Below are 12,767 nucleotides of genomic sequence, written 5' to 3' on the forward strand. Positions count from 1 at the left end.
GTACTAACTTTACCTTCACGGTAGGTCAAGGGCATCATGACACAATAAAGTTAAGATTATGGATATTTGTAATTGAATAACAAGACATAAATATAGAAAGTGAAGAGTCTTTCCTTAATGCACTGTATATGATATGAATCAACGTGTGCGATGGTGAGTATTTTGAATGTTAATTTCCCTCCTTGTATGTATTAGTCTTCACATTCAACGAAAATATCAATACAAACACTTGATAAGCCTGTCTGAATATAGTGTGTCTGAGAAGGTGACTAAGAGAGCGTTTCCGCACCCTTAGTAACCAATTGCAGCAACATATCATCCGACAGTCTCTAGTGACAGAAGTGAGCCACCAACGTTCATGTTGGCATGAGACTGAGTATTTCTTGGACTCACCCATCATATGCATCACACATAATTCTACAACTACAATAAGGAAAGACTGGGTTTTTAATTTTTTTTTATAAACAATAGTATTGAAGGACATGCAAATTTACAATATAATTTCATTTATGCTGTTATTTTCTCTAGTACACATATAAAGTGATGATGATTTTTAGTATGTTTCCCTCCTTCTATTGCAGAAAAATATCATCTGGTATGAACAGCATTGCTTGTCAACTAATTTAACAACATTGATCAGATAATGACAGTCTGATTTCAGGGCTTGGTGAGATGATGTACTGATTGTCAATTTGCATGCCATTCTGAATGAACTACAGACGTGTAAAAAATCTACAAAATGTGGTTGACAACTATGTTTATTTCCAAACAATTCAGTTTTACATGATTTATGTACAAACTATTTAAGTAGAGAGATGTAACATATCAAAGTAAATTGCATGAGAGTAAATCAATCACATGCTTTGTGTCATTACAGCAGTATGTACAAATCAAAGTGTGACAACACAAGACACATTCTGACACATAGCTCTATTGTTGGTTTAACTCATTCCCTAATGGACACATGTAAGTCAAAATGTGAAGACTGTGTTTTCATTTGCAATTTTGATAAATGTAATGAAATTTGACATAAGCATAAATTATAAATAACACGTTTTTTCTAAATGTATGATTTCAATATAGCAATGAGTTGAGATTGTAATCAAAGACTACAGAACATTACAAATTTATTGAAGCAATATTCACAGAAAAATATCTGGTGTAAGTTGTAGTTAAGGACAGCATAATTGCACTGTGTACATTTTACACATAACTTATATTTCTGACACTGAAATCATCATGAAACTGAAAATTTCCAATGCCAACTCTGATGACTAAATCCATCTTGAATTTATACACAAAACTTTGTTACATTCAAATACTGCCCTCAACTGCATTGACTGTTATAATACACTTAATCTAAATATATACAAAGGTCCATACATTTTTGATGAAGTTACAAAATGCATATTTTCAACCCTCTGCAAAAAGTGAGGTATAAAACTCTGGTTCACTCATTTTCTTTCTGTACTTGGTGGTCATTTCTTGTAGTTTGTGTTTCCTCCTTACATGTGGTGGTGTGTGCCTGTAATATGAAATCACAAACAATACATTGTTGAATAGATTATCAAATAGATGTAGCTTCGGACAGAACTGACAGAGAGATAGAGATAGAGGAGAGGGGAGAGATAAAACAGTGAGAAACAGGTGCTGACTAAGTAACAGACAGGCAGGTGAAACTGTCACATGACAGAGACACAAAGATGTGAGCTGCAGAGGTACAGTGGTTGAAAGACTGACTGACAGAGAGAGAATAAAGAGACAGTCAGATGGACAAATAGACAGACAGACAGACAGACAGACAGACAGACAGACAGATGAGGAAACAGAGACATAGAATGAAATACAATATCATCACTTACATGTCATTCTCTAGTCTCTTTCTACGGCAGATATTGAGAGCTGTTTGTCTGACCAATGTACCAAGTGATCTCCTACTGACAACCATACCATCCATTAAAGGAATAGCTATATGAGTCCTGTACATATGAAAATAACAACTCAATGTTACAAGGGAATAGCTATGTGAGTCCTGTACATATGAAAATAACAACTCAATGTTACAAGGGAATAGCTATGTGAGTCATGTACATATGAAAATAACAACTCAATGTTACAAGGGAATAGCTATATGAGTCATGTACATATGAAAATAACAACTCAATGTTACAAGGGAATAGCTATGTGAGTCCTGTACATATGAAAATAACAACTCAATGTTACAAGGGAATAGCTATGTGAGTCATGTACATATGAAAATAACAACTCAATGTTACAAGGGAATAGCTATGTGAGTCCTGTACATATGAAAATAACAACTCAATGTTACAAGGGAATAGCTATGTGAGTCCTGTACATATGAAAATAACAACTCAATGTTACAAGGGAATAGCTATATGAGTCATGTACATATGAAAATAACAACTCAATGTTAAAAGGGAATAGCTATATGAGTCATGTACATATGAAAATAACAACTCAATGTTACAAGGGAATAGCTATGTGAGTCCTGTACATATGAAAATAACAACTCAATGTTACAAGGGAATAGCTATGTGAGTCCTGTACATATGAAAATAACAACTCAATGTTACAAGGGAATAGCTATGTGAGTCCTGTACATATGAAAATAACAACTCAATGTTACAAGACAATAGCTATGTGAGTCATGTACATATGAAAATAACAACTCAATGTTACAAGACAATAGCTATATGAGTCCTGTTCATATGAAAATAACAACTCAACATTACAAGACAATAGCTATGTGAGTCATGTACATATGAAAATAACAACTCAATGTTACAAGACAATAGCTATGTGAGTCATGTACATATGAAAATAACAACTCAATGTTACAAGACAATAGCTATATGAGTCCTGTACATATGAAAATAACAACTCAATGTTACAAGGGAATAGCTATGTGAGTCATGTACATATGAAAATAACAACTCAATGTTACAAGGGAATAGCTATGTGAGTCATGTACATATGAAAATAACAACTCAATGTTAAGTTCAATGGTGATGTAAAAGTGTCACATAACTCATTCATAATTCAAGAGAAGTAGTGAGACACAGTGAAAGTAAGATGTTGACAGAACAGCATGTACTCTTTATGTATGTATTGTCTTGTTTTATCAATCAACATGCACCATACAGTTATTGTCATATGACCATTGCAATTGAATGAATGGTTTAAATTACAGAATAAAGTGGTGACGAGTCTAATATTAACATTTCTTACAATGCCAGTACACTATCAGACATCTCAAAGTTTTGTACATATTGCAACAAAACTCATTTTATAATCAGTGATGCTTTGACATTGACAGCACATCTGACTAGTCGTGTTAAATGAATTACAACAGGCTGGTGACAAATTGACATGTTATGTGCCAGATTCTGATGTTTGTTTCCAAAGATTTCTAATGGGACATTGACTGAATTGTCAAACGTCATGGGGAATGGTGGTTCTTATAAAGATTAAGATAAAGATATTTTGTAACGTTTTACATTTTACAAAAATCAAAGACTACCATCGTACAGTATAAACACAAGCGACCTATCGGTCAGAATAGCTCCGTTTTTTTTTTTTTAATTTTATTTTTTATTTTGGTGACACGTAGAAGTGGTTCAGTTCTTCAGCTCTTCACTATGCAGTTTTGTTTTAGCGATGCAATAAAGTGGTTAGTGGTTCATATGATGTCTCACTGTAAAACACATTTTACACAGAAGTTGGTAATGTATTGTACTTTTATACCATAGTCACCATTTTATAACAAAAATCTACTGTTATGAAAAATTGCACAAAACCTCAGAAAAAAAATGACTGGGAAATGCACACAAGAAAAAGAAAAAAAAAGATGATTTTGAGGTTGGCTATAAATAATTCCATTGTCTTACAGCTTTAACACTGGGAAATTTTAATGATGAATGAAATAAACTAGGGATCTAAAATAATTTTGAGGCAATTTGAATTTCAATTTTCTAACAAATTTACCAAGTCAACAACATTCAACTTGTACAAGTTGAGTAGATATATATAGGGAAGAAATGTATTAATCGCCATCTTAGTTTCCGGACGGCGACAATCCCCGCCAAGTACCAGAAAGAGAGTCATTCTGGCAGCCATACGTTACAGTGGTAACACTCGTTCATGTTCTATTACCTTTCATAAAGAAAACACAACGAAATGGTTGAAGTGATCTTTTTTTTAAATTTCTTTTCATCACAACAACAAAATCTGCGTGATCAAAAGTGTTGTAAACTAAACCAGAAAGAATTATCGGACTGGCTAAACTTCCCGATGAACTGGAGTAAGGTCCAAGTCCAAGTAAGCCTCGATAGTACGTGAGAAAATCGTCTCAAACTAGCGATACAACTTTCAAAATATAACTTGACATGTCTTCATTTGTTAGATTTATACAATTCAAGACGCGTTTTCACTCGAAAACAACAATTCTGTGAATAATGACACTCTGAACGCAGCGATTTCTCGGACGATGTTACCACTGTAACGTATGGCTGACAACGACTTGCTTCCGGGTTAGTCCCTCGTGCATCCGGGTACCTGGGGTTGTCGCCGTACGGAAACTAAGAAAGATGGAATTTACAGTGTTTCTTGTGACCGGCGCGGCGCCTGTCAGCAGACTCGGCCATTTTTTTTCATCATTCCATTGTATTTCAACCTTGTACTTGACATTTCGCAATATTTATTATTCTCAACAAAATACCTCAACATGCCTTACTTCGCTCGTACTCAAAGCAGCCCCTCGGCCCTCGCGGTATGATCACTGATGACATGACGAGAGAACCTTTTCGGATTTACATGTAAAACGGGGAAAGATACGCAAAACATAATGCAAAGTCTGAAGCCAAATTAAAGTTGTGATTATTTTAATTATTTTTACTTGCCAAATATTTGCATTTTGGAAATGGCAAGACACGTTCATGTCGTTTAACTTTACATGTGAACTGTCGGCCAATAAACAAAATTTGGTTGATTCACAGTCCGCAGTTAGACTGCTCTTGCATAACTTCAACCGCATGCCTTCCTTACGCAAGTTGTCTTAATTCTGGTTCACTGTCACTCCAAATTGCACGACAATATAGAATTAATCACAAGTTACATGTTATCTGAAAACATCACATTTTTATAGTGGGTCTGGAGTGAGATTTTAGTGAGTACCAAGAACGTCTTGTGTTGTTGCTTGCTGTGGAAAATCGCCCGGTCACATGAGGTCAGCTTCAGCTTCTGGTCGAATCAGGATAGAGTATGCAAATAAGGACGTTGCGGACTGGCTGATTATGTAGAAGGGTGCAGAATTTGGATTTGAAGTTTACAACCCTGTTTCGAATAAACGCTTGTCACTTCATGCATTTGGGCGCCCAATGCGTAGAATTATGACTATAGCACATATTACATTGCTTGTTTGACGTCAATTGTGTCTTTTGAAAAGTGGCAGTTTACTTAAAGTCTCGTCGAATGATTTCCAATATGGCGTCGGTCATTATCCTCATTAACATGTTCATTTTTTTTTTCAAATTACAAAAAAAAAATCATAAAAAATAAAAATGAAGATGTGCTGACTTGAAATTAACAAACCTGAGTAAGCTACCCCCTGCGCATCAACACACCAGATATCAAAGCAATCTGACAATAAGTTTTCACGGAGATGAAGAAAATGACATTTTATGAAAAAAAATCATAAAAAATTGAAAATGGCACAGATCAACTTGGCATGAACAAATTTGAATAGCCTCCCCCCAGGGAACATGCACACCAAATATCTAAGAATACTGACTGTCACTTCCGGAGAAAATAATGAAAATATAAAAGTTTGACGGACACCTATGATTCACTCTACTCTCTATACTCTATACAACCTATACCTAAAGCTAAGCTTTCAGCTTTCGCTGACAGCGGAGCTAATAAAACTAAAACAATAACAATGCAATCCTAACCCCTGCACCTGCAAGTACGTATACAGACTGGGGTGTGGGGTGGGGGTGGGGGTGGTGGGTGTCGGTGGTCGACTCATACGCCTCATATCTCAACAGTCTGGGTTCAACCCCACCAAACGGATGTTAGAATTTGATTTAAGAAAATTAACAAGGTCTGTATGTAAGAAGGGTAATGCTCAGTTTGACCCTGCCGTACAATGCAGGTTTTCCTTGGGTACTCCAGTTTCCTCCTGCTTCTTCAACAGTAGGGCACCAGGGTGCTGTTCCATGGTGATTATTCAACAAATTTCCGAATTTATTTGGACAAATGAAGATTATTATTGTGTACTACTTACCTTCCCTCCACATGTATTCTGTACAAACCACTCTTCAATGGGTGAATAAATATAATAATAATTTCTCTGTCTAACACTTTACTAAGAGATGAACTACTCATCATTAGGTATTCTATACCGGTACTTGTCTCTGGCAGTAAATCATCTAGAGGGAAAAAAACCAGATAAGAAATATCTATTGTATTAGTTCTCTGTTATAGATCATGATATGACTAAGTAATGCACTTGTGTGTACGTGGAAACTGAGCTACAACTGAGAGCGGCAGTGCTTATCATTTAAACTCAATATATATTCAGTGTTTTCACTTTTTTGTGCCTTGAAAATTGGTTCATTTTGTAGGAAATATTAGAAGAACATTCATTTGGTATATCTAAATAGTAAACTAGTGATGTGTTCATGCATGTAGTTGGTGAATTTTATAGTCAACTTTGGACAGCTTTCACCATAGTCTCAGTTACCCAGATTCTCACAGTTGAGGCTCTACTATGAGTTCAACCAGACAAGAGTCTGGGTAAATGTAATCCAAAGTCACCAACACTGGATCTCTTTCCCAGAACAGTGCATGCGGGTGAATACTTCAAGTCAAACATAGCTGTCTGAACGATTCAGGTACCTTTGCTACAGATTTTCACGTCTCAAGTGACAGATACATCTTAATAACAACAACAAACACACCTAGTAAGCCTATTTTCCATGATTTGGAAGAACTACAATGTGTGATTTCCAGTGTGGGAGATTTTGGATTTTATTTTCCATGATTTGGAAGAACTACAACGTGTGATTTCCAGTGTGGGAGATTTTGGATTACATTTCCTTAGACTAGACTCTCTGGAAGAACTGCAACGTGTGATTTCAAGTGTGGGAGATTTTGGATTACATTTCTCTAGACTCTCTGGAAGAACTGCAACGTGTGATTTCCAGTGTGGGAGATTTTAGATTACATTTCCCTAGACACTCATCTAAATGTTCTTGTAGTAGAGCCCCCCTAGTGGTGAGAGTCTGGGTAACCAAGACTACTTTCACCATTATTGTAATTCTGACATCATAATATAACAGGTACTATAACTATTGTACTATTACCTAAGGGGAAAGCTTCATGGTCATCATAGTCTTCTAACCATACAACTATAACTTTAGTTTCTGGTCCAGTCAATAAACTTTGTCTGGTAGGGAATCGTTTAGGTCTGGCTGGTGAACCTGGACTGATCACCTGACCTGGAGCTGGTACATCATTGGATGCAAGGTCTAGGGATAGATTACGTGGTGATCTGGCTGGTCTGATTGGTGTCTCTAGTGGCTGGTCAGATGGGGATGTTCCACTTGCTGCTGTGACTATAATAATATAAGTAAACATTGACATGTCATGACATCATTAATGTTAATATTACTGCAGTGACATCACCATCAGCATACAAGATTCCCCACATTTTTAGGTAACATAAATGATAATTATTTCACACAATATCCATAATCTTGCTCAAATTTGATGAATCTGTTCTATTGTTTTAGAATAACAGATACTAGTAAATTATCTCTTTTTAAGGACCTTTAGGACTGGTTGTGTTTGTTTTCTTAGCATTTATTTTGCCAAGGACAGCAATCTACCTGCATTCCCCAGTCACTATACAGGGGTTCCCAACATGATAGGTCATGTTGTCATTGCCAAATTTGACTTGCATATTCAGGTATTAAAAATGGATAGTACAACAACTTAAAACTCTAGAGAGTGCAACACCTCACAACTCTAAAGCAGCAGAAAATCGTACACCAACTATCTGTATTTGAATTGGTTATACCTTCCTCTGATGAGTGTCTTCTGCCAGGTTTCCTTACTGCCTGCAATGATGGCACAACGAATGCAATCTCAGTCATAACATCAGCATAGTATATCACATATCTATCACCATTGAATAGACCCCCACCATGAGAATATAAATCACTAACATCAGCTGCAGCTGTATCTGTTGAAATATACAACAAATGATTAATGAAAATGAGTATTAAATGTATACTTCAGCAAGAAATGTCATGTTTATGTACCATCACACATTAGCCAAAGTGTTCATCCTCAAATCTGTTCACAAGAAAGTCAAGAGACTGCACATGGTAACACCTTTTGTAGGTACTGTTTAGAGATCCATAAAAGAGGACTCTTAGGTGTGGTACCTATTTTGATGAATTAGTTTAGAAAATGGTTTTCATTTCATAAAATAATTACATGAGGGCTTGGTACCCTTGTTACCATGTTCAGGGTAAAACACCATGGGTGGATTATTGGAATTTTAATTCCATATACTTTGCAACATGAAAACTTGTATACAATATGCCATATAGCTGTTATCAAAAAGACGAAAGATTCACCACTTGAAGTGCTGTTTGGGAGCAGCTTTTGGTCAAGAAGGGAGCTTCATGATATTAGACTGCTTTCACAAAAACTTGTTAGGGGGGGGGGGGGGGGGGTCGGGAGATTTTAGGGGGGGACTTGAAAATATATGGATAGTGTGTGTGGGGGGGGGGGGGTACCTGAAAAAATGTTATGGGTTGTAGGGGTGGTACCTGAAAATAAATTGACATCATGACTTTTCAAACATGGGAAAATAAGCTTTTAAAATGTTGGTCTTCCTTTTTCATCATCATCATCAACAACAACAACAACAACAACAACAACAACAACAACAACAACAACAACAAACAACAACAACAACAACAACAACATACTTGACAAGTATCAAACACTTCTGTGCAAGGTATTTTTTCATCCTATAGATATGACTATAATTTTCAACATTAACTTTTAATAACACATTCTAAATATTTCCTAAAATTAGCATATTGGCAAAGTCTGCTACATGTGAAACAGAAGACAATATCTCACAAGCTGAGTTAACAGAGAAAAAGTAAAATAAGTTTTTTGCACATACTTTTCAACTTTGCATGAATATACTATTACTGTACTTGTAAATATAAAGATAAATAAATAAACTTTGACATAACTCTCAATATAAAGTTACCCTAAAGATATATGGCAGGAATGAGGTAGTGAACTGAAACAATATGAGCAAATACTCCAATATAGTCTCAATAAACATTTTCATAAAGTAGTGTTTGCACAAACTGTGGAATTTTTTTGGAATGCTTAAAACATATCTCTGTAAAACATATCTGAATTTGATGAATATGACTGGGATGCGCTTGTCAGAAATGGTGACATTTCCAATTGAAAGTGAAAGAACTTGATAACTGGAACTGGAACAGTTGATGTCCACAACAGTCCTATGTTAACAAAATGAATTACACTTTGAATAACTCTTGTAAAATGATCAGCAGACCAACTGAGTCTTTGTTTTCTGTTCAATATTGTATTAGTACATTATACTAGTAGTGTTACAGTTAAATGTCATTTTAGTTGTATTTGCAAATATTGTGATGCACATGTTATCTATTAGAGAGTTTTATACTGTATTGTTCCAGTTCGGTTTCCTAAATGTGTGCTAAAAGAAATCAAATCGGTCTAAATAACACTGAAAAAACTCTTAATAAAATGCATTGCCATGTATCCCATTCTTGTTTGATGTAAGTTAGTTCAATATAATGTCAAAAGAAAATAAATGTATGACTCAAAAATGCCAGCCACATTTCATCTAACAGAAAAGGAATCAAGTGATATATATTAGTGGTAATGATAATTAAGATGGCCCTATTATCATAGTAATTGTATATCTTAATGAATCTGGTAATACATTTACCTTGTAAGAGCCTGATTATTGGACTGGTTTTAACGTTAGATTACAAAGGTGAATGCAGGATTTTAAACAAAGTCTCAGAATGTGTTTATTTAAATTTTTGATTTCCAAGTGGTAGCTCTCCTTCCAGATCTTGTGTATATAAACATGGCATTGTCATCATCATCATCAGACCAAATTTCTCCTTCAACTTCATCAGAGTTGGAACTAGCTGTATCATCATTCTCACTGTCACTGTCATCAGATGACAAATCACTCTCACTTTCTTTAGATTGATAATAGTGGCATCTTACAGCCTCAACTTTGTCTATTTTGTGCATTCCTGCCACAGCTGGAATTTCATAGTTGGAAAGGTACAGTAACTGTATTATCATTACCACAAATATATATCACTTGATTCCTATTCTTTTAGATGAAATGTGGCTGGCATTTTTGAGTCATACATTTATTTTCTTTTGACATAATATATTGAACTAATTTGTACTTGAAATATTTGGGGCTTTGGCAGGAGGGTACTCGAAAAATTTTGGAATATGGCAGGGGGGTACTTGAAAAAAAATTAGGGTTTTACAAAAAATCTCCCGACCCCCCCCCCCCCCCCCCCCCCCCCCTAACAAGTTTTTGTGAAAGCAGTCTTATTGCTGAGTAGTGTTGTGACCTTACCATCCTTACCTAGTGTTTCACACCTCAAGTTATTGGCATTCTAAACCAAGCAAAACAGTTTGCTAACTTTGTTTTCAGAGCATGTAATCTTTAGGAATTCAATGAGTTGTTTTTAATAGCAACATTTTGACTGCTACATATAAAAGTATGCCATGAGATTTTAGCCCCCAATTTTCCCCATGAGGGTCGCCCTCTTGTGACTCTTACTTTGAAAATGAGCGCAAGTTGGGTAACTGGAAAATGGTGTACGTGTAGTGATAAATTATATATATGGATAATATACATTTCATCCAAACTCACATACTTGTGACATATGTGTTTGCAAGATGATTAAAGTATGCAGTAATTTATAATCTATACTATTTAAATTACACACAGACTAAAATTTAATGTTGTACAGAAATGATTCTTTACCAGATTTGGCAGTGTCTGTAGAGTGTTCTGAATCAATGGCAGTCTTCCAGCTAGTTGATATGTGACCAGTCCAACCACAGTGTTTGGATATCTCAACAGGCCAGCCAAGAGACTTGAGTAACTCCAGGAATTCTGGTTGAACATTGTTAACAGATGTCTACGAATACAAGACAGAGAACTGAATGTTATAAATATGTAGACCAGTATACTTGAAATGATAAACATCACAAAGAACAAATTACATTATGCATTTCAGATGATATTCATTCAAATATTCATTTCTGTGATCACCTGTTTAGAAATAGACCCTCTACTGAGGAGGGTCTATGGTTTAGATGATCTAAGTTGTTGTTCAGGGGACCTCCAACTTTCATCTCCCCAGTTCTTTCCACTAAATACACTTTACAGTTACAAGATACAACCAATGCAGCATTTAATTCTGATTTGCTTGTATCTGACAGACATGCCTTGGGCATACTTAGTTGTCTTTTGTTGATCTATGACTGGTAAACTGTTGTCAAGATAAACACTATGGGAATTAACAGCTATAATGGTTCTATATTCTAATGAATGACTTCAAATAGTGCAATGTGTGTATCACTGTATACAGAGTTTGAAATGTAAATTTTTAGTACATGGTCCATACATATGCACCACGCAGCTTTAGATGTTTGTCAATAATTAGTTATTCAAATCTGTCAATGTTGGATTCATTCTCTTTTCAATATTTGTCTTCAGGCGTATATCTATAATAAATTGTAGAATCTTTAAAATGTCTGAACTAACATTTCTTGCAGCTAGCCTTCTATGTAAATTAGAATATGATGAATCCAATTCATGTCATACTTGTCAAACTTAAACTTAAATAATTTTGTCAATGTGAAAGCAACAAGAGCTTAAATCTGTCACGTTGAAAGCAATATTGCAATTTTGCAAATTAAATTTTGTACTATTGGTAAATTCAAAGCATGGTGTAATGACAACAACAATCAAAATACTTACCACATTGCCTAGGATTTGTTGTGCATTTTTCTGTCCACTTTTCATGTAGAATATAAAGACAGTGTCATTATTGCGACTTGGTATGCTGTCTAAAAGTTCTAAATCACTACGGAAACCAGTGTGTTGGTGGTCTAACTTGACAAGGGCTGGTGGCATGGAGCTGTTAGTTGGTTCCTGTAATATATTAACAACAATCAAAGTATGAGCACAAAGACATCTCCTTCTTTCTCTATTTTCTGTTGTCAGTTTCATCTGATATATTATATTTCTGTAAAAGTTTGTTTTTCAAACATATGAGAGACTTCTTTCAGTGATAATTTCTGGAAATATGTTCTCTTAGCTAGAGAGAGGGTTTTCAGAAATTTGAAGACACTACAATTTACTTATTTGTAATATAAACAGTCAATCACTGTTGGTGCCATTAAATATTCCCTTAGTTTACTATTCAGGGTGTACAAAATGGAATCTTTTTAGTGCAATCGCACATGAAAACATTATTGCATACCCGCATGCAAATGATATGCAAATGAGGACATGAACATACATTGTACTTCAGACCACTATAGTGGTCTGAGATTGTACTGGTACATATAAGTGAGAAATTGCACACTATCTTTTTCTTTTTACATAACTTTGCTAT

The 12,767-nt window shown here is 35.2% G+C and overlaps 1 protein-coding gene across 1 annotated transcript in view; it reads right to left on the reverse strand.

The window, feature by feature from the left end:
• Positions 1–823: 823 nt before the first annotated feature.
• Positions 824–12,767, reverse strand: part of LOC144453773 (ral GTPase-activating protein subunit beta-like) — a 36,674-nt gene continuing 24,730 nt past the window's right edge. The window contains exons 21-27 of the mRNA XM_078145123.1: positions 12,128–12,301; positions 11,126–11,282; positions 8,102–8,266; positions 7,386–7,637; positions 6,305–6,449; positions 1,863–1,979; positions 824–1,525 (exon numbers count right to left, since the gene is read on the reverse strand). Of these exons, the coding sequence (XP_078001249.1) occupies positions 1,414–1,525; positions 1,863–1,979; positions 6,305–6,449; positions 7,386–7,637; positions 8,102–8,266; positions 11,126–11,282; positions 12,128–12,301 (1,122 nt within the window). The 3' untranslated portion in view covers positions 824–1,413. The remainder of the gene's footprint in view (positions 1,526–1,862; positions 1,980–6,304; positions 6,450–7,385; positions 7,638–8,101; positions 8,267–11,125; positions 11,283–12,127; positions 12,302–12,767) is intronic.

The sequence above is a fragment of the Glandiceps talaboti genome, chromosome 2 (assembly GCF_964340395.1).
Source record: "Glandiceps talaboti chromosome 2, keGlaTala1.1, whole genome shotgun sequence".
Lineage (NCBI taxonomy): Eukaryota > Metazoa > Hemichordata > Enteropneusta > Spengelidae > Glandiceps > Glandiceps talaboti.